Source organism: Anolis sagrei, chromosome 2, assembly GCF_037176765.1.
Source record: "Anolis sagrei isolate rAnoSag1 chromosome 2, rAnoSag1.mat, whole genome shotgun sequence".
NCBI lineage: Eukaryota > Metazoa > Chordata > Lepidosauria > Squamata > Dactyloidae > Anolis > Anolis sagrei.
The window spans coordinates 174924207-174951185 of NC_090022.1; the positions used below are offsets into that span (position 1 = coordinate 174924207).

At 42.6% G+C, this 26979-nt stretch overlaps 1 protein-coding gene across 1 annotated transcript in view; it reads right to left on the reverse strand.

The window, feature by feature from the left end:
- The window catches only part of IQSEC2 (IQ motif and Sec7 domain ArfGEF 2), a 331690-nt gene that overhangs the window by 254325 nt on the left and 50386 nt on the right, over positions 1-26979 (reverse strand). Inside the window, 1 exon segment of the mRNA XM_060763237.2 lies at positions 12291-12320. Within this exon segment, the coding sequence (XP_060619220.2) occupies positions 12291-12320 (30 nt within the window).

Consider the following 26979-nt stretch of genomic DNA (forward strand, 5'->3'; position numbering starts at 1 on the left):
ATGTGGATGGTGCCACATTTTCATATGATTTTCTACAACAGCTTCTGTGGTGAAAATACCCTTCCCTCCAGGGGCATCCTAAGAAATATGGTTCTGTCACGCTGTGGATTCCTCACAATGCTCTGTCACAACACCTGAACCCTTTCCCCCTGATGAGATGAAGTAATGTGTCAGTCCAATCATGCTCTCATGTCATCACACTGGGACATAGGAACACTGCAACACTGTGAGAAAGCATCTGCAAATGGATATAGCTCTGGGGAACAATGTCGAGAGATAAACACTTTGCAATCACACAGCAATCAAGGTTTTAGAAAAAGAGAGATGTGAAGGAAAACCTCTCCCACCACAACTCATGCTAACAGTTTCTTATTTCATTTTTATAGACTGATATGAAGTTGGTGGACTTCACAAGGTTGTTGGACTCCAACATTGGCTGCATCTACTAGATGGCCCTTATGGTCTCTATGATACTAGGTAAGAGTGTCCTCAGAGTCCTTTTGGGGTCTAGATGGCTGACTTGGATGGCACTGCATTGGAGCCACCAAAACCTTGCTTCTAATGAGGTCGCAAAAGGGCTCCCAGCCATGTGACCAGCAGAAGTGACATTGCCACCAAGGCTCTGCTGGGGAACTACTTCTAGGAAGCAACATGGCAGTGGGTCTGTTTGATGTCTGGACACTGGACTGGGCAAGATTCAGCCCAAGCCAGCTGTCCACACTTCTTGGATGCTCTGGAGAAAATTCAAATCCCACTTGTGCAGGATTAATAGCTGAAAGCAGGGCATCATATGGACATCCTGCAGCAATTGTATGCTGAGTTGACTTTATTTAGCCCATATGGAGCCCCCGGTGGTGCAGTGGGTTACACCCTGTGCCGGCAGGACTGAAGACCGACAGGTCGCAGGTTCGAATCCGGGAGAGGTGGATGAGCTCCCTCTGTCAGATCCAGTTCGTCATGCAGGGACATGAGAGAAGCCTCCCACAAGGATGATAAAACAAATCATCCGGGCATCCCCTGGGCAATGTCCTTGCAGACGGCCAATTCTCTCACACCAGAAGCGACTTGCAGTTTCTCAGGTCGCTCCTGACACGACAAAAAAAACAAAACCCATATAGACATGACCATAGTCAATTAAGGAGAGGGATTCAATACCTCCAACCTTTCCCTAGTCCTTTGCTGTAAGGAATTCAATTCAGAGAGCCTTCGGATGAGTCTTTCACTATGCAATCCCACTGCCCAATTCACAGAATTTCCTGAAAAAAAGGTTGTGAACTCATAACCATCCTGGATTCCTCCACTGCTTTTCTGGGGTTTTTCTCCCTTTCTCCAAAGTAATACACACAAGAAAGTAAAGTTGTTCTAACTCCATGCTATTCTTTGATTGTTAGTGCCAAGAGCCCTCCACTTAAAAGTAGTTCAAGATAATTAATGTCAAATAAGGCCTTAGTTTAATATTGGTAAGTCTGAATCCTTTACGTGCAAGTCCAAAACACCTTTTCCATTACTAAAATCAGTCACACATTTGCAAAAATCAACTGGAGACCCTGAGCTAATGTTTGTCCTTTGAACTTGCTATATATTACAAATAGTCACTTTAGTGGGAGGCAGGGGTGCAGCACGGAAAGTAGGGCTTTCATAATACTAACATTTTCTTATACTTTATAGGAACAATTTTGCTGCTTTATTAATTTTGTCACCTTTTGCATTTTATAGTTTCACTTTAATAGTTTTATGCCTTTTTGTAAACTGCTTTGAAAACACGAACATATTTACATAAAACCATGATGATCATTTTCTTCCTCCAATCACCCAAATGTACAAACCTGTTAGTTAAGAAGCAACAAAATATCAGCAGGCAGCATGAGAAGCAATGCCTCTTTCAAGCCAGACCTCTTTTATTGTGGTTGAAGGCAGGCACAGTAATTTAGAGGAATGACAATACTATTTCTGTGCTACATCCAAAATATGTGTGTGTGTGTGTGTGGCAGATGCACAGATTTTACAAGTTCACAGCTCAGGCCAATGTTGATTATTAGCTAACCTTACACCCAAAAACCTTTCCCTTTCTCTACAGAGCCTGCATATGTTTTCCTGAGCAGGCCTCTGAAAAAAATTAATGTGAGGGACTTTCTTTTTGTAATTACAAATGTGACAAAAGAAAAATAAATAAATGCATGAACATTACTGTAGCACTTTTGAAACTAAAAATAGACAAACAGCAAGCCCTGAAGCATGATAGGAAAGGTAGGGGAAGAACTGATAATCGAGCATACATTTAGTTCGCTGTCGTATTATTTCAGCTGCACCCTACAGAACAGGGAATCAGAATGTCAACAAGTTTTTAAAAATATGTAGTTATCCAACCATAGATTACTGGGTTTGGACACTGAGGCCTAAGTTCAAATCCTGCTTAGCCATGAACCACATTGTGTGACTTTGCTTATGTTTTTTTCCTTTTGCTCATTGCTGAATTCCCTGGCAGAACCATTATCCATAACATATCATGAGGCAGTCCAAGTAAATAATATTTTATAACCATGCCTTCCCATATGGACTCCAGATGACCAGGATCAATTTTCCCCAATCCTGCATGCTCCTCTTTTTCCTTATGAACTCTGTATATGCCCCATATCCCCAGTTATTATATGCATGTCTGTATAAAATATTGAGCAAGGTGACTTCTTTGTGAACCATGACCAGCAACTTGGGACCCAGGTATTGCAAAACTCCCTGGGTCTTCATCCTTAATCAATTGACTTTTCAGAAACTCTCAAGCATGGACTATAGAAAATTGTCCCTTTCCTTGGGTCTTTTTGACTAGGTCACCTGAGTATCAGGGACCCATGGACATGTTAATTACTTTTCACAAATGACATTTCCTCTCTGTGAGGAGAAGGGGATGTCGCTGTTCCTCTGACAATGACGTTCCCCCTTCCCAGAAGAATGGATCTACAAGATCCCATCAGAGAAACAGTATTGCTTTACTTTTAAGCAATGGGCTGGCTCTGAGGGGCTAGACAGGAAGGTTATTTCAAACCTCTGTATCGATAAGTTAGGTTGGGTTTGAGGGCTTACAGCAATTGCTTCTATCGCTTGTCACTTGGATCCGGGGTGGGTCATTCGTAATCCTATCATCAAGCCAATTTTCCTTTGTTTTTACTGTTGCTGCGCCTTCTTTCACATCATTGGTTGAGCGGCCAAAGCGGCGCTCGGGCTCTCATTGGACAAGTCGCATTGGCCCCTAGCTGCTCCTCCCGGCTTGCTGATGTCACAGCCAATCACAGCGAAGCCGGCTCAGGGGGTGGGCATGGGAAATTTGAATGGGAAAAACTGTATATATTGTATGGTTCCCTGCACAGGAATTATGCCAGCTCCTTTGCAGATTACTGCAGTCATCATCCTTTGCAGCTGGAATAGAAAATAAACTTCGGTGGCCTTGCTTCATCCTGGTGGGATTTACTGGGAAGTAGGGAAACTTTTGTTGGTGCTTATTGTCTTGCCAGGTTTAGTGAACCCTCCTTTTGGGTCTTTGCTGGTCTCTGCTCCAGCAGGACCCCCTAAATCTGTGTACTGCTTCAGGGTAATGCCACCAATATCCAAGCAGGATTGCATTGAAGCCAAAGGATATTCAAATAAATTCCAACAAACTCCAGAATATCCTCCAATTTTGCATAAAGTGGAACAAAGTAAGTTTAAATCCCAAAGGTAAAGCCTGTTATACTTCCTGGAAGCTCCTGTGCACCCTGGGGACAGGCAGCCTTTCTTTTTGGATTAATCTCAGAATATATATATATATATATATATATATATATATATTGCAAGCCTTAAGTGAGAATTACAATCTGAACTTCCCAATTCTCAGATCCACAGTTTCAAGCCCTAGAAATGCACACAGTCCTGAAAAGATTACTGTTAGGTCAGAAGGCTGCTGACATCAACATTGGCTTATAGAATCATAGAATCAAAGAGTTGGAAGAGACCTCATGGGCCATCCAGTCCAACCCCCTGCCAAGAAGCAGGAACATTGCATTCAAATCACCCCTGACAGATGGCCATCCAGCCTCTGTTTAAAAGCTTCCAAAGAAGGAGCCTCCACCACACTCCGGGGCAGAGAGTTCCACTGCTGAACGGCTCTCACAGTCAGGAAGTTCTTCCTCATGTTCAGATGGAATCCCCTTTCTTATAGTTTGAATCCATTGTTTCGCGTCCTAATCTCCATGGAAGCAGTAAACAAGCTTGCTCCCTCCTCCCTGTGGCTTCCTCTCACATATTTTTACATGGCTATCATGTCTCCTCTCATCCTTCTCTTCTTCAGGCTAAACATGCTGAACGGCTCTCACAGTCAGGAAGTTTTTCCTCATGTTCAGATGGAATCTCCTCTCTTGTAGTTTGAAGCCATTGTTCCGCGTCCTCGTCTCCAAGGAAGCAGAAAACAAGCTTGCTCCCTCCTCCATGTGGCTTCCTCTCACATATTTATACATGGCTATCATATCTCCTCTCAGCCTTATCTTCTTCAGGCTAAACATGCCCAGCTCCTTAAGCCGCTCCTCATAGGGCTTGTTCTCCAGACCCTTGATCATTTTAGTCGCCCTCCTCTGGACACATTCCATCTTGTCAATATCTCTCTTGAATTGTGGTGCCCAGAATTGGACACAATATTCCAGGTGTGGTCTAACCAAAGTGGAATAGAGGGGTAGCATGACTTCCATAGATATAGACACTATGCTCCTATTGATGCAGGCCAAAATCCCAAACAATGAATTGATGACAGGAGAGGCAGTTCCATCATGTGGCCAATTGGAAGGTGAGAACAGAGCAAAACATAAATGATCCATAGAGTACCACATACTGGAAAATACTCAGACGCAAACCCTGCTGCATCCTCCCTCTTTGTACTGACCAACAGATCCCTTCTCTCTTGCTCACTGCACATCATACTGGTGCTGATGGGAGCTCTTGCCTGAAATATCCAAAGGGATTTCTGGAAGGCTGCCTCTCAGAAACAAGATCACCCACTACACAAGAGTCATTAGTATTCATTTCAGGGGAACTTCAATACAAGACCTTCCCAGTAGACAATGGCCCATGCCATTACATAGAAATGAAGTGCTGGTGTTGGGTGCCAATTGGATTTCCTTCCCCAGATGCCAAAGCATCTTAGCCCAGCTGTGGTGGTGGGAAGAGCAGAGAGAAGTGAAGGTCCCACTGATGCATTTTTAGATGGCATGGAAGAAAGAGGAAAAGGCTGCTCCCCACTGCCAATGTGCGAGTGATTTCAAGAAGCCGTGATCAGCACAGGGACTCCACATATGGACTGCGGGTGTGAAGTGCACTGACTCAGCGCACCTGTCACATGCAAAAGCCTTCATCTGGAAGGAATGTAAACTTTGAGCAGGTGGTAGAGAGAGATGCTGCCATGCCATCGCTCCAGATGAGCTGGCAAAGGAAAAAACACTAGTTCTGGAGAACTGGGAAGAGAAAGGACCGAGTTGCTTAAATGCTCTTTATGCACCACTGCTGGATGATCGAAGAGACACAGCTGTATCTACAGCACATCACGCCGCTTTTACATCATGGCACATTTCACACTCTCCTCCACCCCAAAGAACCAGGGGGTCTCAATTAATGTTCTGAGAGAGAATTCTGCCTCCCTCCCGCAACTCAAGACTACAATACCAATTATTCTCAGTAATTATGATTAACTAAGATTAGAGTAGATAAGCACTTTCAAGATACTAGTAAAGCTCTTTATACCTATAGGTTGCTAGACTCTCTCAACATTAGAAAATCTGATGAAGCCTTCCTTCCCAATGAGACAATGATTCAATACAGAATCCTTGCCTTTGCCTGAAATTCCTTAAAATTATCATATTGAAGACAGAATGCCATTGGTATTCCCAACAAAAAATATGCCCATTACATTCATTTGATTTATATAACTGCTGATTCAAGTTATGTAAATCCAATAAATGTAATTGACTTATTCAACTAATCCATTGAGTTTAGTTAGGGTCTACTCTAACCCAAGGAAAAGTTAATACATTGCTGCCTTCCCTAAACATAAAGAAAATTGGTAAGATTTCTTAACTGCAGACTCTTATCTATTAATTTAATCAAGATTCTGAAATTGAAAATTTGGGGAGATTGCCAGGGAAATTCCCAATAATTGAAAAAAGCACCATTAGTCTTTATCCCTCGCCTCATCAGTCATAACTACTTACATCACCTTTGTTTGGATATCAGCCAGCAAGCCAATGCCTGAAATCAAGAAATAGTTTTCTAAGATCTATAGAGATACTCACAGGAACACCTCAGCAAGCAAGAGTCTAAAAGTGGCAGGCTAAACCCCAGAACCTCAAACCATGACTGAAACCAGATGAGAGACTCCCTCCCAGGCACACAGAAGACTGGGCGACTTGGAAGGTGCTGAACAGACTGCACTTTGGGACCACAAGGTGAAGCCAACCTTAAGAAATGGGGCTACAAAGTAGAGTCCATGACATGCTAGTGTGAAGAAGAGCAAATAACAGACCACTTACTATATTGTGGTCTGAGCCCTGCCACATGCACAATGGAGGACCTTCTTACAGCGACACCAAAGGCACTCCCAAGTGGCCAGTTTATGGTCAAAGGACAATTAGTATAATGCCATGTTTTTAACTTTGTTTCTGTTTTTAAATACATTATAAATGTACCCTCAATTTGCTTCTGACACAATAAATAAATAAATAAATAAATAACCTCATCTTCAAACCTCTCATCCTACTTCAATGTTGAAAAATGAAACACATGTACACACAAAGCACACCTTCTAAAATCTGACAACAAAGTCCAATAATCCAAATACCTTCTCAGGCAATTCTCATTGTACCTTCCCTATCTCTGCTTTAAATGAAAAACCTCAGCTCTCTTAAGTATGAAATAAGAATATTTTTGTCACTAATTAGGACAATAATTACCGCTCTTATGTGTACACATTTGCAAGTCATTTACGCTCTCTTTCTCACTTTCTCTTCTGTGAAGATATTGCTGATCCTATCTCTTAGTACTTGATTCCCCAGAAATAGTTTTCTTGTATAGAGGGTGCCTGCCATAGATAACTGAGCAATTGCCTTACATCATTCATAGAGACAACATTCCCTTCCTTTTGGCCACCATTTACATTATTTCCATTTCCTCCTGCTATTTTTTTTATAAAAAAAGACACTCCCGGTGAAATAAAATAGAGATATCTACTATATATATATATATATATATATATATGTGTGTGTGTGTGTGTGTGTGTGTGTGTGTGTGTGTGTGTGTGTTTGTGTGTGTGTATATATATATATGGGTTGTACTTTACTAGTAAACATTAATGTAAAATAGGTTGTCAATCTGTTTAAATATGATTATAATGTAGAGAATCTTTACATTTTAGACATAAACATACACCTGATTAAAATGCTTGTTGTACTCAACAACCAATTAAAAGTTGAGTCCCTGTCAAAATATAAAGGTTTCCGCCTGCTGGCAAAAGACAACAGAGAAGGTGCAAACTTAGCCTTCATGGGAGGGATTTCCATCATCTCAGACCAGCCACAGATACACAAGTGGAACCAAATAATAATAATAATAATAATAAAAACACCCACACCCCAAGATATTAAACTGGGCCGGCTCATATATAGAGATATGGTCTTTCAAAGAGGTTTGAACACAAGCCATCAAAGGTTTGGGTCATGACAAGCATTTTGAATTCCCAGACTGGAAGCTATTGAAGTTGTTTCACTATTGCTTGGTGTTTTGTGTACCGAAAGATCCTTTGGTTTCCATGCTGGTAGTTGAATATTAGGAGGGACACATACAATTGACAAGCAGAATTGTCACAATGGAGCACAGCTCCGACTGTAAACCTTCCCGCTCTCCTCCCCAAGGGAGTATTATCTTTGTAAGGGATAGCTGATGCAAAACAGGTCAGCTGGGAAAATATAGACATTAATCTGAAAGCATAGGGATAATATCTATGTATATAATAAAAGTCAAAACTTGTATGCGGAGGACAAAAGTGTGGCGGGAGGAGTATGTGCCAGCGTTTTGATTGGCTGCTGCAGTGGTGCTATTTGCATATGGTCTCTGATTGGCCAGCTTCAATAGGAGCCCCTGGTGGAGAAAAGAGTTCATGACAGAAACGGGGACATGAGAAGGAAATTTGCATATGGTCTCTGATTGGCCAGCCTCAATTCCAAGATTCCGAGATGACAAAAGAGAGGAAAGGAAAAGGCGGGGGGGGGGGGGGCTGAGTCAGACAATTACCAATACAGACCAGACTTGGCACACAAAGGCCCCATGACTCACTCGACATCCTACTGCAGTTTGGAGGAGGATGAACCATGGATGATGGGACTTGCAGTACCATCACTCACATTCTGAGACCGCTGTTAACCTCTTCCAATGACTGATCAGGACCAAACTTGGCACACAGACCTCTCATGACCCACTTTACGCCTGGTGTGGTTTGGTGGGGGATGGACCATGGATTATGGGACTTGCAGTACCTTTGCTCAATTCTTGAGACCACTGCAACCCTCATCCAATTAGCAATAAAGACCAAACTTGGCACACTGAGTCTCCATTACCCATTCTACATCCTGGTGCGGCTTGGAGGAGGATGCACCATGGATGATGGGACTTGCAATACCTGCACTCCCTTCCTAAAACCATTATAACTGCCAACAATGATGGATAAGGACCACAATTTACACAGAGAGCCCGCATAACCTACTCTACATCCTGGTGCGGTTTGGAAGAATTTGACAATGGATGATGGGACTTGCAGTCACTTCACTCACTTCCTGAGACCACTGAGACCCTTGCCAATGACTGATCAAGACCAAACTTGGCACACAGAGTCCCCATGACCCACTCTACATCCTGGTGTACTTTCGAGGAGGACAGACCATGGATGATAGGACTTCAAGTACCTCCACTCTCTTCCCAAGACTGCTGCAAGCCTCATCTAATGTCCAAACAAAACCAAACCTGGCACACAGAGCCCCCATGACCCACTCTACATCCTACTGCGGTTTGAAGTAGGGCATACCATGGATGATGGGACTTGAAGTACCTCTACTCGCTTTCCGAGACTGCTGCGACCCTCAACAATGACTGAACAACACCAAATTTGGCACATAGACCTCTCATGACCCACTTTACGCCATGGTGTGGTTTGACTGTGGATCGAGCATGGATTATGGGACTTGCAGTATCTTCGCTCAATTCCTGAGACCACTGCAACCATCATCCAATTTCCGGTAAGGACCAAACTTGGCACACCGGGTCTCCATGATGCACTCTACATCCTGGTGCGGTTTGGAGGATGATGCACCATGGACGATGGGGCTTGCAGTTCCTTCACTCACTTAGTGAAACTACTGAGACCCTCATCCAATGACTGATGAAGACCAAACTTGGCACACAGAACCCCCATGGCCAACTCAACATTCTGGTGAGGTTTGGGGGAGAACAGACTATGGATGATGGGATTTCAAGTACCTCCACACACTTCCCAAGACTGCTGCAACCCTCATCTAATGACCAATCAAGACCAAACTTGGCACACAGAGCCCCCATGAGAGACTACATCCTGGTGCTGTTTGGAGGAGTACGGACAATGGATGATGGGACTTGCAGTACCTTCACTCACTTCCTGAAACCACAGTGACATTCATCCAAATACCAATAAAGACCAAACTTGGCACAGAGAGCCCCCATGGCCAAGTCAACATTCTGGTGATGTTTGAGGGAGACTATGGATGATGGGACTTGCAGTACCTTAACTCACTTTCTGAGACTGCTGTGACCCTCATCCAATGACTGATCAAGACCAAACTTAGCACACAGATCCCCCATGACCCTCTCTCCATCCTGGTGCAGTTTGGAAGACGATGGACCACAGATGATGGGACTCGCAGTACCTTCACTAACTTCCTGAGACCACTGCGAGCCGTATAAATAACTGATAAACACCAACCTTGATATACAATTCCTTTCTCTAATAACCCGGGCAGCGCCGGGTCCCCAAGCTAGTTACTTAATACAAAAGAATTCCATGTTGTTGGAAATGCAAACAACAAAAGGTAAAAAATACAACGAGGAATGCCTATAGACAAGTGTGATTTGCTTCCTTTTGTGAGCCTCTCCAAGACCCCGCAAACACTTGGAGTGCTTATCCGAGTCTGGTAGCTTTCTCGAGCACTGAGTGTAATGCTTGAAGCAAGTTGTGGACATCGTCAGGGAAGATTCTGAGCGGGCCGTGCAGTGGAAAAACAGGAACTGTGGAGCCTATTATGCCCTGCTGGGCGGTTAGGCGGGGTTACCGCCAAAACTTAAAAGTTTCAACTTGGGAAGTTTTCCGTTGGAGCCTGCGCAGGCGCAGATACTCCATATGTGTGCATTCACAGACGCTACAAAGAAAAAATATAGTCTATCTGTTCTTTTTGCTACAGTGGTAATCTCCTAGCAAAGGCGTACCCAGCTAGGGATCCTAGGCCTAATGCAATGTGATAAACAGATTCAGTTTTCCAAGTGAAGCTGGCTACTCCACTTCTTGTTTTGAAAAACTGGAGTTCTTTGTGTAAAACAGTACATGCAGATTTAGCCAACCATACAAAAGATAGTTTCTCCTAGAGTCAATTCTATAAGTAGGAAGACTTATATATTATTTTGGCTCAACAAAGAATATTTTCATAGAATCATAGAATCAAAGAGTTGGAAGAGACCTCATGGGCCATCCAGTCCAAGCCCCTGCCAAGAAGCAGGAATATTGCATTCAAATCACCCCTGACAGATGCCCATCCAGCCTCTGTTTAAAAGCTTCCAAAGAAGGAGCCTCCACCACACTCCGGGGCAGAGAGTTCCACTGCTGAATGGCTCTCACAGTCAGGAAGTTCTTCCTCATGTTCAGATGGAATCTCCTCTCTTGTAGTTTGAAGCCATTGTTCCACGTCCTAGTCTCCAGGGAAGCAGAAAACAAGCTTGCTCCCTCCTTCCTGTGGCTTCCTCTCACATATTTATACATGGCTATCATATCCCCTCTCAGCCTTCTCTTCTTCAGGCTAAACATGCCCAGCTCGTTAAGCCGCTCCTCATAGGGCTTGTTCTCCAGACCTTTTATCATTTTAGTCGCTCTCCTCTGGACACATTCCAGCTTGTCAATATCTCTCTTGAATTGTGGTGCCTAGAACTGGACACAATATTTCAGATGTGGTCTAACCAAAACAGAATAGAGGGGTAGCATTACTTCCCTAGTGAGTCTGCAAGGGTGGAGAGCTGAAAAAAAATTGGGGGGGGGGGGGCCTTCCAGTCCCAGGATTGCACTTTGCCAGGCCTTGGCTTAAGAGTGTCACAGTTGGACCAGTGAGATGTGGATTCAGCTTGCCATGCTGCCCAAAAGTTTACTTGGGACACGCTCAATATTTCAGTATCAAATCTACCTCTTATGAATAACGAAGGGAAACAATGAGCTGGGGAGGGTGATATCATGAATTGAGTAGCAAAGGTGGAAGCTGGTTAAAAATATAAATAAATCTTACCAAACCTCAAATAGGAAGCAGGAATGAAGGGTTGTATCACTTCACCCTTTTCTTTGCTGTACAGTAGTCACTAAGAATGTTTCCTCCCATCGAAGGCACTGGTACAGAGATGTCCTTTTGTCCTAAATTTCCCATTAGCCTTATCTGCTTGCAGTAATTTTTACCCCCTTCCCTCCCTCCCTCCACAGTTACATCATGTCTACTTTAGATTCAAGGTTTATGGCAGTTACTTATTTAGGTACTTGTTTAATGTCCCAATATACAGCACATAGTTGATGGAGTATTGAACTAGTATTGGGTATACTGTTGCTTTTCCTATTAACCTTGCTCAAAAGGTACAGTACCCATACCTTAGTAGATGAAACCTGTAGGCGTTTATAAAGCAAAGCATTTATTCTCAAGCATTCCCACGTCCCTCCAATACTTGGTTCCTTCTCTGACCTAAAGAACAACATCCCCATCCCTGTTGCAATGGGCAGTGGCACCACACCAGTTCTTATCATGCCCTGCATTCAACCCAAGCCACATCCAGGGAACCTCTCACTCTTTTCGTGGAGGAAAAAGAACTCAGAAAAATATGCAGGGAAGACCACACTTAACAACCCGCATAGGGCTTGGGGCGGAGGAGCAGGATGGGGAGAAAGACAATCTTATTTCAAGAATTAAGGGGAAAGTGGAAAGGCAGAATAAAAATATTTTTAAAATGCAACTGACCTGACAGTTCTTGAATTTTCCCCGTCTGACCTGCAAAGAAAAGAAACAAAAAGTCAGAGTGGAGCTAAAAATTAGGATAATTGTTCTGATTAAGGATCAATGGAGGACCTTCTTACAGCGGCACCAAAGGCACTCCAAGTGGCCAGCTTATGGTCAAAGGACAATTAGTATAATACCATGTTTTTAACTTTGTTTCTGTTTTTAAATACATTATAAATGTACCCTCAATTTGCTTCTGACACAATAAATAAATAAACTTCATCTGGGTGGAGATACAATTTGGAAAAAGCATACTTAAAACACTCCCAAGTTTGGACAATATGGATATGACTTAAGACAAAGGTTGAGTGTGTACATAATAGAAATTCGCCAAGTTGTGGTTTATTGAATTCTGACTTTTCCTTTTATTTGTGCTTATCCTTGAAAAGAAACCATGGTTTGATACATGCCACAGTTGCTTATGAACTTGTTGCTTATTGGGTTGTTGTAGGCTTTTTTGGGCTATATGGCCATGTCCTAGAGGCATTCTCTCCTGACGTTTCACCTGCATCTATGGCAACCATCCTCAGAGGTTGTGAGGTCTGTTGGAACTAGGAAAATGGGTTTATATATCTGTGGAATGACAAAGAACTCTTGTCTGTTGGAGCTAGGTGTGAATGTTTCAACTGACCACCTTGATTAGCATTTGGTGATTTTGTTAAGAGGTGATTAGATGTCCTTGATTGTTTCCTTTCTGTTGTTTTGCTGTTGTAATTTTAGAGTTTTTTTTTAATACTGGTAGCCATATAGCCTGAAAAGATCTACAACCCAGTGATTCCGGCCATGAAAGCCTTCAACAATACATTATTGCTTATTGTCAATCATGACTTGTTCTTATATCTGCACCCAAAATCACAACATGCCACCATTGCCAATAGTTGAAGAAAATAGATTTTGTGTTAGGGTTACATCTTTTTTTAGAGTCGAACCAGCACATACACACACACACACACACACTGTAGAAGTTATTTTAGTCATTTTTAAAGTATTTTTTATTGCTTATCAACTTAAAACATATAGATACAGTGAAAGTGGGGGAACATTTTATCATAGTAAAGTAGGAAATATTTAAGATAGAAACAAAAAGAGAGAGAGAGACCAAAAAATAAGAGAGAAAAACCCATAAAAACATGAAAAATAAAAATAAAAATGTGACTTCCAATCTTCTTCTTTTCTTTCATATCTTTCATATCAGTCACTACAAAATTCTTACAAATAATCTTTTCTACCTTGTAAATTAAGTCTTGTGGGTAAAAAAATTAGTCCAATCAATTCTCCTCTTTTAAATCATTGAGGTTGTTTTAGTCATTGATAGTGTCAGATACAAACCAACCCAAAATTACAGACCTCTTTCAAAAATGCAACTTCAGTTCACATTTTAATTGGAATGTTTGGTGTTTGCTGAGATAGGAGAATCACAATTCAGCAGTAAAAGATATTTTCCCCTAAGAGAGGGTTTTTTTTAAAAAAAACTGTCTCTTCTCACAAAAAAAATTAAAAAGACATGAAACATAACCCTATGTAATGTTTCAGAGAAAAGTTAATTTACCAGAACCACAGCAGATAAGCCTACAGGCATATTTTAGCCTTTGTTCCAAGGGGGCGGGTATCAGGAAGTTTAGGAGATTAAGATCGTCTGGGAGGCCCTGCTCTTGGTCCTCCTCCTTCACAAACGCGACTGGTAGAAACAAGACAGGGCCTTCTCAGTGGTGGCCGCTTGGCTGTGGAACTCCTTCCCCAGTGATATTAGAGCAGCTCCCTCCCACCTGGCATTTAGAAGGAAAGTGAAAACCAGACTCGGGGTCAAGCCTTTGGAGATTAATCTATAATTGGTTTTTATTGTGTTATTGATGTTAATTGTCATGAATTTTTACCCGTGTTAAATGTTTTTAATGTTTAAATTATTTTTGTACTGTTGTGGGCATAGAATTGTGCCGTTTTGTAAACCGCCATGAGTCGCCCTCGGGTATAGAAGCATAGTAAATAAATAAATAAATAAATAAAAAATTGTGCAATAATAGCTATGGAATTATGCGCAATGACTTTTGGAGCAGCCCAGGATTACAACCATGGATGGCGTGATTCTTAATAGTGATTGTAAATTTGTTATGTTTTTAATGCACATTTAATTTTAATTTTAAACTATTTGTTGTTCAAAAGCACTGAATCGTTGTCATACATAAAGCCGCCTTGAGTCCCCTTCGGGGTAGAGAAAGGCGGGATACAAATACAGTAAGTACGACGGGCGTTCATTAAAGATTTCCCCTGACCCACTTCCTGTGGACTGAGTGCAATGAAACTTGGTACAATTATTCGTCCTTGTCTACATAGTTGCCACCTAGGGGCACTTCTCCCATCTTTTTAAGCAACTGTAAACACCTTGCTTGTAGAAGTTGACAGGCTGCTCCAAAAGCCATGTTGTGACTTTGGAAATCAGAAGTCATCATCTGAAAAAACTAATTAAAAACTCCTCAATCAACTTCGACATACGACAGCAGCTATGTAAATCGGAAGCCCTTCCACCCAGGCTTTATGGACTCCCCAAAATCCATAAGGACTCCACCCCACTCAGACCAATTGTGAGTGCCATTGGGTCCCCCACATATGACTTAGCCAAATTTCTTGCTGCACAGTTACAAAGCCACATTGGGCTCACAACACACTACATCAAGGACTCAGCCCACTTCATTGAAAAAATCAGCAATCTCAAGCTAAATCCAAATGACAAACTGATCAGCTTCGATGTGGTGTCTCTATTTACCATGGTCCCAGTTGCAGACACCATGGCACTCATCAACCAGAGGTTCCCAGAAGACATCACGGCGCTATTTCACCATTGCCTCACCACCAGCTATTTTCAGTGGGACAATGAATTCTACGAACAGAAAGATGGAGTAGCTATAGGGAGCCCTCTCAGCCCAGTCATAGCTAACTTCTACATGGAACAATTTGAAAAACAAGCTCTTGAAACAGCAACCAAAAAGCCCACTATATGGTTCAGATATGTGGATGACACTTTCACCATTTGGAGCCATGGAGATGAAGAACTCAACAGGTTCCTGGAACATCTTAACAGCATCAACCCTAACATCCAGTTCACTATGGAAAAAGAAAAGGAAGGAAGACTGCCTTTTCTAGATGTCCTAGTCATCCGCAAACCAGATCAACAATTGGGTCACACCGTTTACAGAAAACCCACACACACAGATAGATATCTCCATAAAAACTCCAACCATCACCCAAGTCAAAAAAGAAGCACCATCAAAGCCTTGGCAGACCGTGCAAAAAGAATCTGTGAACCCCACCTCCTCCAAGATGAACTGAACCACCTCAACTGGGCTCTCCAGGCCAATGGATACTCCACCTCAGACATCAGAAGAGCTGCAAGACCAAGAACAAGCCACAAGAGTAAAGATGAAGATCCACCCAGAGGAAAAGTGTTCCTGCCATACATCAAGGGAACCACTGATCGCATAGGGAAGCTGATGAGGAAACACAACATACAAACAATCTACAAACCCACCAGGAAAATCCAACAAATGCTACGCTCAGCAAAGGACAAGAGGGATCCTCTCACCTCTGCAGGAGTCTACCGTATACCATGCAGCTGTGGACAAGTCTACATAGGGACCACCAAACGCAGCGCCCAAACAAGAATCCAGGAACATGAAAGGCACTGCAGACTACTCCAACCAGAGAAATCAGCCATAGCAGAGCACCTGATGAACCAACCTGGACACAGCATTTTATTTGAGTACACAAAAATGCTGGACCACTCTCACAACCACCATGTCAGACTACACAGAGAAGCCATTGAAATCCACAAACATGTGGACAATTTCAACAGAAAGGAAGAAACCACGAAAATGAACAAAATCTGGCTACCAGTATTAAAAAATTCTAAAATTAAAACAGCAGAGAGAAAAACAGGCAGGGACATCTAATCACCTTTCAAGAAGAGTTTGCTCCAGGCACTGTCAGCCCATTGTATGCTAATCAAGGTGGTCAGTTGAAAAGATTCACACCTAGCCCAACTCACAAAAGCCTTTTGTCTCACCCTGGTCATTCCACAGATATATAAACCCCTTTTTCCCAGCTCCAGCAGACCTCTGAGGATGCTTGCCATAGATGCAGGCGAAACGTCAGGAGAAATGCCTCTAGAACATGGCCATATAGCCCGAAAAAACCCACAAGAACTGAGTGATTCCGGCCATGAAAGCCTTCGACAATACATCTGAAAAATGCTTGCCCTTCAAAAATAACTTCCTTGTTGGAAAGAGGTGGAAGTCCGATGGTGCGAGGTCATATCAAGAGGGATGTGGTAGAATTTCTAAGCCACAGGAGCATGCTTCCATTTGAGCAACATGTGATTTGTGAACTGGTGCATTGTCTTGAAGAAGGCAGACACCTTTGGAGAACATGCCACGTGTCTTGGTTTTGATGGCCTCCCGCAATTTTTGCAGCAGTGAAGCATAGTATGCCCCAGTGATTATGGCATCTTTGCTAGGAAATCCATCAATGCTACTTCGTGCTAGTCCCAAAATATTGTGAGCATGACCTTGCCAGCCAAGAGTTGGACACATGCCTTCTTTGGAGGTGGTGAATCATGATGCTTCCACTGCATCAACTGGACTTTAGTCTCAGGATCATAGTGATGGAACAAGCTTTCATCCTGTGTGATCAGTCTGTTGAAAAAGTCCTCCTTGTTTTCATGGCACATTGTCAATAGAGCCTGAGAGCATTTGACTCATTTCTGCTTCTGGAAAGGTGTGAGCAGCCGGGGGACCCAATGACGAATAACTTATGCATGTCAAGACGGTTTGGATGGTTTTTTTTCCCATGGACCCCACACTAATCTTGACATTTTGGGCGAGGTTACAAATGGTTGTGTGGCAATTTTCCAAAATGGTGACCTCCACTTGCTGGATGGTGTGTTCGTCAATAGCAGAATGGTGTTGCCCTGGAATTGGAGCTGTTTGTACCGAAGTCCGGTCGCATCTGAATCGACAATGCCAGTCCTTGACTACTTCATATGATGGGGAATCATCACCATAAACCTCTTTCATCTCATCAAACGTCTCCTTTAGTGTGCAGCCTTTCAAGTAAAGGAACATGATTGTTCTGTCGCACGCTGGGCCTGTAAAGAATTGTCTTTAAGTTAGGACGTGCAACTTGAGCCCAGTGGGAAGCCAGGGGCCCCCGAGGAGAAGCTCTCAGGGATCTTCCACCACAAATGGTCTTTAGATGGCTCGCGAAGTATAACAAAGACCTTTATTAATGAACAATCAAACAGAAACTTTTCTCGTCTTCAGTAATGTTAAACAAATGCTTCCAGGATTTTATGCAACTGGTGGCTTCCTAATCTTGTCCACGAAGGACAGACAATTGTCTTCAATAACTGTTCCTTTACTTTAAGGAAAATCCCTTTTTAACTTCTCCCAGGCTGACTGTAATCTAATCCTTACTGATGTGGGCTCTGCTACCAGGTCGATCTGTGTCTCGAGCACCGAGTGGACCTACCAGTAAAGGCCAGTAGATTCTCCAGCTGGAGTTCTTTTCCAAACTGTTTACCCTCCAAAATTCCCCAAGGCTTTAGAGCTGTTTCCCTGGAAATCTTTGGAGGTCTTTGGATGCTCTTAAGACTGTTCTCCCCGGAAAGTCTTAAGGGTTGAAGCTTTTGTACAGGAGAAGCTTGTACACGTCCTCTACATTAGCTCTACCTTACTGAGACTAACTAAAAATGGCTCCCTTCCCTTCCCAATTGCCCAGAACAAGGGGCGGTACCAAAACTTAACGATGATGAACAGGTGACTTGCCCTATGACTGCAACCAGAGGAAGTCACCTTTCTGCAAAATCCCAGGAACCTTGGACTGCAAGTAAACATATAATACAAAGCAAATAAAGTTGGAGCTCCTGGTACAGCCATACCAGCACAATGATGACTGCTCTGTGTTCAACTGGGTCCATTATCAAACCTCACACCACTTCAGCACCTGTAAAATTAAGACTGTTATTGGTTATGAGTTGTAAACTGGCACGTAACCTATAGACTTATATCATTACACATGTACAGTTTCAGCATCCTGTAATAAATAGAAGTGGGTAAAGGGAAATCTTTAATGAACACCCCCTCGTAAGTAAATAAATAAATAAATGGGGACAATTTCTGGGCCGTGGGATTTTCCGTGGACCTCATAATTGTCAAAAAATGGGGGGGGGGATTCATACTGAAAATGGTTACAAGTCCAGTTTAGACTTTGAAAAACTGATCTTTTTTATTTTAAGATGTGAGAAGCTGTAACCCACTTAAAGGATGAATCACGACTCATGGAAGTTTCCAAGAGAGATAATTACAGTTTTTTGGCCTGTGATGGGTGAGTAGTGAGTGGGCCACAAAGCCGGCCTTGGAGGCCATCAAGGGTCAAGACTAAACATTACCTTCTCTGTTCTGGGATTCTGAGGTGGGGAGTTAAAATGCTTTTAAAATACGTTAATGCTTAATAGTGCAATGGTTATTAATGTTTATAATGTACGAGGGGTATTTTTTAAGTAAGGTCCGTTGGTACATAAGTACACAACAAAAGTTTGTTTCAAAAAAGTAAAATTATTTTCAGAAAGTACATACTTCACTCTATTTTTCGACCTAGTTGCCAAGTTTGTTCAAACACTTATCATACCTCTGAACCAATTTTAAAATACCCTCTTCATAAAAACTTGCCGCCTGCTACAATAACCAAATCGTCTGTAATCAAAGAAGGGTGACCAGAGTGGTCCTCATCATGGACGTTGTCATGGCCATCTTTGAATTGTCGTACGCACTTACGCACTTTGCTTTCACTCATAACAGTATCACCGTACACTTCACAAATCTGTCGATGAATTTCTGCAGCAGGCAGGTTCCTTGCTGACAAAAACCGTATCACTGAGCGAACCTCACATGCGTAGGGTGAGTTGATAGTCTTAAACATTTTTAAAGCACAGAACAGAACCGTACAGGTTAGCTACAGAGCGGAAACTGAGCACAGTTGTTCCCGAGGCAGGCCGGTACACGATGCACGCGCTCATTGAGGTATGCGCGCAAAGTACTAGTGTCTACAACAAAACGGACCTTACTTTAAAAATACCCCTCGCATTTACATTGTTTTCATTTTCATTGTGTTATATTTATTGTTAACCACCTTGATTCTTTATATAAGGAGGATAAAAATAAAACAAACAACTAAGTAAATAAATAAATTTCTTCCACCTTGAAAGTCAGTTCCTTCCATCAGTAGGTTACGCCTGGACGTCTGACCTTTATAAAAACTATACAGCAGCCCCCTGCAACTAAGGCCCTCTGGCCGTATGCGTCCTTCCAAGGACATTTACCCTAAACTGCCCTAAACTTTAGACTTAAGGTTGCCCTAAGTCTTAAACAACTTGAAAGCACAGAACAACAACAATCCAAATAAACTTGACAATCTCATTAGCCAAAAGCAGGCCCACACTTCCCATTGAAATACTGATAAGTTTGTGTTGGTTAAAATTGTTTTGCATTTTAAATATTGTATTGTTCTTTTGTGGGGTGTTGTTTTTTTTTTGCACTACAAATAAGATATGTGCAGAGTGGATAGGAATTTATTCATGTTTTTTCAAACTATAGTCTGCCCCCTTAATAGTCAGGGACTGTCAACTGGCCCTCGGATTTAAAAGTTTGAGGAACCCTGCTATGTGCAGCATCAAAAGAGGATGAGAGAGTCAACAGGAAACTGGTATCATCACCACATGAAAGAAAGGTGCCATCTCACAACTGAAACACGTCTTCCTGGCTGCACTGGCCTCGTCTATTGTACTTAGAGTGCAGCTACACTGTAGAAGGAATGCAGTTTGGTCATGCCCCATGCTAACCGCCATTGCCCCATGCTATGTAATCCTGGGAGTTGTCATTTTACAAGGTATTTAGCCTTCTCTGTCAAATAGCTTTCCCAAACTACACATCTCAGGCCATTACTTGAAATCTTTCTGTTTTAAAAGCCTGGTGGAACAACAACGTATTTAGTTGCCAAGAGAAAGACAATAGACAGGGGACCATTCTGGGAACAGAGTTTAGAGTCCAGTGGCAGCCACGCAGAAGGTCTTCTCCTGCATCCACACTAACCGAGCTTGGGATGGTGGTGGGACTAAGAGAAGGGCCCCTCTTAATGATCTCAGGACCCATACAAATTTATTTTACTACAGCTATATTATGGACCAAGCACCACCATCCTGTCTCAAAGTATAGGCAGTTCCCGAGTTACAAATATCAAACTTATGAATGACTCCTAGTTAACCACGAGAGTGAGACAATAGCAAGTAAGAGAAATCTGTCCCTTAGAAGGGAAATTCACTCCTGAAAGGAGTATCATGGAGAAAAGGTGTCTCCACTGAACGTTCTCACCAATCCTTGTTTCCAAAAGAAGACAATTTTTTCAAAATCCCATTCTCACAGGGACAGAAAGTGAGGTGAAATCTTCTGAACAGGGGCACAGAAAGCAACACAAACACCACAGGGGTGTTAACCCTTCCCTATGCTATCTAAATTGTGTGTGTGTGTATCTATCTATCTATCTCTATCTATCTATCTAATTTATCTATATCTATCTATCTATATCTATATATCTATCTATATATATATATATATAGAGAGAGAGAGAGATGTATCTATATATCCATATATCTCTATATCTACAGAGATATATATCTCTATCTATCTATGTAGCTGCACTTAAAATGTACCTGTTCTGGCTTACATACACATTCAGCTTAAGAATAAACCCACAGAACCCATTTTGTTTGTAACTTGGGGACTGTCTGTACTTCTCTGGTTCCAGAAATAAGAAGCACGAGTAGCTGATCTGTGGGGCTTTTCTGGATGTGTGCAGTAATTAATGTTATCCCACTATTTTCTGTGAAATTGTTATATGAGTGTTATAAAACAATTCAAATAACAAAGTCATTTGTTTTCTAGACAGGTATGCTAGAAGTTATTAAATAATAACTACTTAATCCCAAGTAAACGCAAGTTAATTGCCATGAATTAATTCCAATCAAGCATGCTTTTGTTTGGTATTGTTGGGACTCAGCCTGTGTTTCACCCTGAATCTGTTATTGTTTCCCCCTTGAAATGTTTCTGAGCCTGTCTTGGATGTCAATGAGGATGAGGTGCAAAATGGAGATACTTTGGACAATAAGGTTACTACAGACTCTCATCGAGAAGGGTCAGGGGAAAGGCTAAGTTCTCATGAGAAAATTCTAGGCTCGAGATTGCAGGAAAGTTCACTCCCTTCTCCAGGTTCGAGTCTGCAAGATAGTTTCACACCTGCTGTTAATGAAGAGATAGATAAGACCAGTCGCCGGCTGGAAATTAGCCAGAACCATAGAGAAACCCAATGTTTACGCAGGTCAGAAAGAATTCGGCAATTAAGGTCAAAGACTGGAGGGAGTAGAAGTCAGTTACTGGGACTTAAATTGAGCTCTTAGGGAATTTCCTTCAGGCCAGGCATTGTTTGGTTTCAAGTCAAGTCTTTTGGATATTCTTGTGGCCTCGTCTCCTAGATTTCCTGGCTTTTCTAGTGGATTAGCAGTGGCTATGTTCATGGTTTTTATTGAAGGCATTTGATATTTCATTGCATCTGGATTATTACAGCAAGCTTTTGAAACTCTGTTATTATTCCTATGTTTGGACACTGTTTATGCTACTGCTTTTTTGGCTTTTTGCTTTTGGACTTTTATCAGCTTTATATTCGTCTCTTTTATTGGCTCCAATTATTCTTCAAATAAAGATGACTCTTCTTTCATCCAAGGTGTGGTGTATTTAATGATTAGAGGGTCCTGTTCCTACTCTGGGGTGTAGCAGGTATCTTCTCTACTGTGGTCAATGATTTTTCTTGATTATTTTTAAAGCATTGCACATGATAGTTATCTGCTATCCATAGTTATCTGCTTTTCTCTTGTTCCTGCATAGATTTGAAATCTTTTTGGATGCAAAGGAGGGGTCGTTTCACTATAGTTCTGAACTATGGCTGCCTCTATGGGGTGATGGGAGCAAGGTAGAAACACTCCGCTCTCAGTAGAAAATACAATAGCATATGTGCGTAAGGTATGACCAATAAATGTGTGTCAGTATTACAAGTGAGGAAAGAATTACTTTTTAAAAATGGGCAAGCTTCGCTCAAGCATTCACAAATAAATGCTCATAAATACCAAGCCAATTCTGAATTAAGCCCAGGGGAGTTCACTGATCATTGTCAAAAGCCTAATTATAGGTCACCTCACACTTTCAATGCTATAATTTCAATAAAATTAAAATAAGCACTTTGAGCTTGCCAATCCTTCCATACCTTCTATACTAATTGGTAGAACACTAAAAACTGGAGTCAGCTTTACTTCTTACTCACAAATGCCTGCCTACACTAGTTTTTCGCATTGCCATATTAAGTGCGATGTTATGGTTAGAGGTGAGAGTCAAGGTGCACTTACACTGCAGAATGAACAAGTTTGACATCACTTTATCTGCCGTGGCTCAATGTTATGGAATCATGGGAACAGGGGCGGCTCAAACCATTACGCAAAGTAAGCATTTGCAGTATAGTTGATTTTGCCCAGGGGCGCTCTTGAGGTGCTCTTGGGGGGAAATAGACCTTGACATATGCGAGTTGTAGTTACTGGGATGTATAGTTCACCTACAATCAAACAGCATTCTGAACTTCACCAGATAGAATTGAACCAAATATGGCACACAGAACTCCCACGATGAACAGAAAATATATATCAGTGATTGGGTGGGGTAGGGGTCCAAAATACTATTTGCTTACCGTTGAAAATTACTTAGGGCCGCCTCTGCATGGGAACGTAGTTTTACAAGGTCTTTAGCCTTCTCTGACAAAGAGTGCTGATGCCTCGCCAAGCTACAACTCCCAGGATTCCATAGCATTGAATCATGGCAGTTAAAGTGGTGTCAAACTGCATTACTTCTGCAGTATGGATGCATCCTAAGATGGAGAAATCACACTTTGAATCCTCACTCAGCCATGAAATTCAAAGTGTGACTTTGCTAACCACTGTTTCGTAGTCCAACCAACCTCAAAGGCCTGCTCTAAGGGGTGAATAGAGGTATGGAGAACCATGTATACAACACCTGATGCTCCTTAGGAGATAAAAGTGTGATTATATCCACTGTCACCCTACAGAAACACACACATACATATCCATGATGGTCCAACTAAGCAAGATATAAGGTATCCACTGGTGGGTCTCCCTTTAAAACAGCGATTCTCAACCTGTAGATTCCCAGATGTTTCAGCCGTCAATTCCCAAGAATCCTAAAAGCTGGTAAACTGGGAGAAAAGTTGGTATCTGTCCCTATCCAGAACTCTGATCCTGTTCTAAATCCTAAACCAGTGGTTCTCAACCTGTGGGTCCCCAGATGTTTTGGCCTTCAACTCCCAGAAATCCTAAAAGCTGGTAAACTGGCTGGGATTTCTGGGAGTTGTAGGCCAAAACACCTGGAGGCCAGGACTTTTTTTTAATCTTGTCAGAAGTGACTTGAGAAACTGCAAGTCACTTCTGGTGTGAGAGCATTGGCTGTCTGCAGAGATGTTGCCCAGGGGATGCACAGATGTGTTACCATCCTGTGGGAGGCTTCTCTCATGTCCCTGCATGGGAAGCTGGAGCTGACAGATGGGAACTCACCCTATATCGCGGATTCAAACCACCAACCCAAGAGCTGGGCATGTTTAGCCTGAAGAAGAGAAGGCTGAGAGGGGATATGATAGCCATATATAAATATGTGAGGGGAAGTCACAGGGAGGAGGGAGCAAGCTTGTTTTCTGCTTCCTTGGAGAGTAGGACACAATGGAACAATGGCTTCAAACTACAAGAGAGGAGATTCCATCTGAACATGAGGAAGAACTTCCTGACTGTGAGAGCTGTTCAGCAGTGGAACTCTCTGCCCCGGAGTGTGGTGGAGGCTCCTTCATTGGAAGCTTTTAAACAGAGGCTGGATGGCCATCTGTCAAGGGTGATTTGAATGCAATATTCCTGCTTCTTGGCAGGGAGTTGGACTGGATGGCCCATGAGGTCTCTTCCAACTCTTTGATTCTATGATTCTATGATTCTAACCTTCAGGTCAACAGTTCAGTCGGCACAAGGATTTAACCCATTGTGCCACCGCAACTCCTACCCACAAGTTGCTTAAAATATATAAGTAACTTGAGTTGCTGAGGGAGCAAACTAGATCAAATCTGCAGCCCTGGGAGAGAGGAAAGGTACGTATTTTCCATACAATGGGCAGTGCTCCCTGTGGGAAGTCTGTCATTATTGGAAAAGACAATACCCTGCAGTCCGGCTCCAATTCACTTCCCTTGCCATTATCCTAATGCTGTTTTTAAAGAAAGTAATGAAATTTAAAGAGACTTGAGATGTGATCACAGACCTCTAATATCTCATCTAATTAGGCCCTCTCTTGCTCTTGCTCTTTTAATGAATACACTGGATATAACCCTGAGGTGCCCAGCTCCCTCTTTGGCTGAATATAGCCCTGCTCAGTCAAGAAAGCATCTCCCTTAGCAATAGCATTACTACACCCCCAGAACCTACTGACAGCTCGTATAAAAACAATCATTCCTTGTGGGTCAGAAGTCACTTATGTTATGGGTCACAGAATCTTAAATCTTGGGAGGGACCTCAAAGACCACCTGCTTCAATTGTCTGCCAGCACAGGAATCCACAGTTAAAGCATTTCTGGGTGGGTTAACTAACCTCAGCTTTAACATTTCCAACAGAGTCCAACTCCTTCTGAAGCAATGTATACCACGACCAAATAGCTCATACACTCAAGTGAGGTGCTTTTAACTACCATTTTCATAACCTTTTCCTGCTTAAAAGTGAGTTGGATTATCTCCCTGGAGCAACAGGGGACGAAAACAACAAATTGCTCCTGATAATGAATGTATAGTGCAGGCGAGAGTGGGGAAGCAGGGAGAGATGAGATGGATTTAAAAGAGGATTAGATGAATTCATGTGGGACAGATCAATGAATTCTAGCTGTGTTACCTGAATGAGACCTCTAGGTATCACTAAACCACTATTGTCCTTGTAGAACTGTTGATGAAGAAAGGACATAAACAAAGGGAGAGGGGTACTGCTTTAATGGCATGCTACAGGCTTCAGAAAAACCCCTGGCTGGCTCAATGGGAAATAAACAAAGACTGTAAGTATTAGGTTCTTGTGGGTTTTTTCGGGCTATAGAGCCATGTTCTAGAGGCATTTCTCCTGACGTTTCGCCTGCATCTATGGCAAGCATCCTCAGAGGTAGAGGTCTGTTGGAATTAGGACAAGGGGTTTATATATATCTGTGGAATGGCTGGGGTGGGGCAAGGAGCTCTTCCCTGCTGCAGTTAGGTGTGAATGTTCAGCTGATCACCTTCATTAGCATTTGAAGGCCTGCCTGCGCCTGGGAAAATCTGTTGCTGGGAAGTGTTAATCTGTGCCTGGTTTTTTCCTCTCTGTTGTTTAGCTGTTATAATTTTAGAGTTTTCGACAATACTGTAAGTATTGTCGAAGGCTTTCATGGCCGGAATCACTCGGTTGTTGTAGGTTTTTCTGGGTTATATGGCCATGTTCTCTGGAGCCCCTGGTGCCGCAGTGGGTTAAAGCACTGAGCTGCTGAGCTTGTTGATCGAAAGGTCGCAGGTTCGATTCCGGGGAGCGGCGTGAGCTTCCGCTCTCAGCCCCAGCTTCCGCCAACCTAGCAGTTCGAAAACATGCAAATGTGAGTAGATCAATAGGTACCGCTCCAGCGGGAAGGTAACGTCGCTCCATGCAGTCATGCCAGCCACATGACCTTGGAGGTGTCTACGGACAACGCTGGCTCTTCGGCTTAGAAATGGAGATGAGCACCACACCCCAGAGTCAGACATGACTGGACTTAATGTCAGGGGACTACCTTTACCTTTACTATGGCTATGTTCTAGAGGAATTTTCTCCTGACGTTTCGCCTGCATCTATGGCAAACATCCTCAGAGGTAGTGAGGTCTGTTGGAACTAGGAAAAAGGGTTTATATATCTGTGGAATGCCCAGTGTTGGACAAAGGACTCTTGTCTGCTGGAGCTAGGTGTGAATGTTTCAACTGACCACCTTAATTAGCATTTGATGGCTTGGCAGTGCCTGGGGGAATCTTTTGTTGAGAGGCAATTAGATGTGCCTGATTGTTTACTCTGTTGTTTTGCTGTTGTAATTTTAGAACTTTTTTAATACTGGTAGCCAGATTTTGTTCATTTTCATGGTTTCCTCCTTTCGGTTGAAATTGTCCACATGCTTGTGGATTTCAATGGCTTCTCTGTGTAGTCTGACATGGAGGTCGTGAGACTGTAAGTATTACTTTTTTAATATTACAATGCCCAGAATCCATAAGACTGTCTGGATGAGGACGAATAAGCTGAGGATCAATCCTGGCATGACAGAGGTCCTCCAGGTCAATCGTTGGCCGGATCGAGGTATAGGGTGGCAACCTGTGCTTGATGGGGTTGCACTCCCCCTGAAATCACAGATCTGCAGCTTGGGTGTCCTCCTAGACTCAACATTGACACTTGAAGCTCAGGCGTTGGCGGTAGCTGGGAGGGCCTTCACAC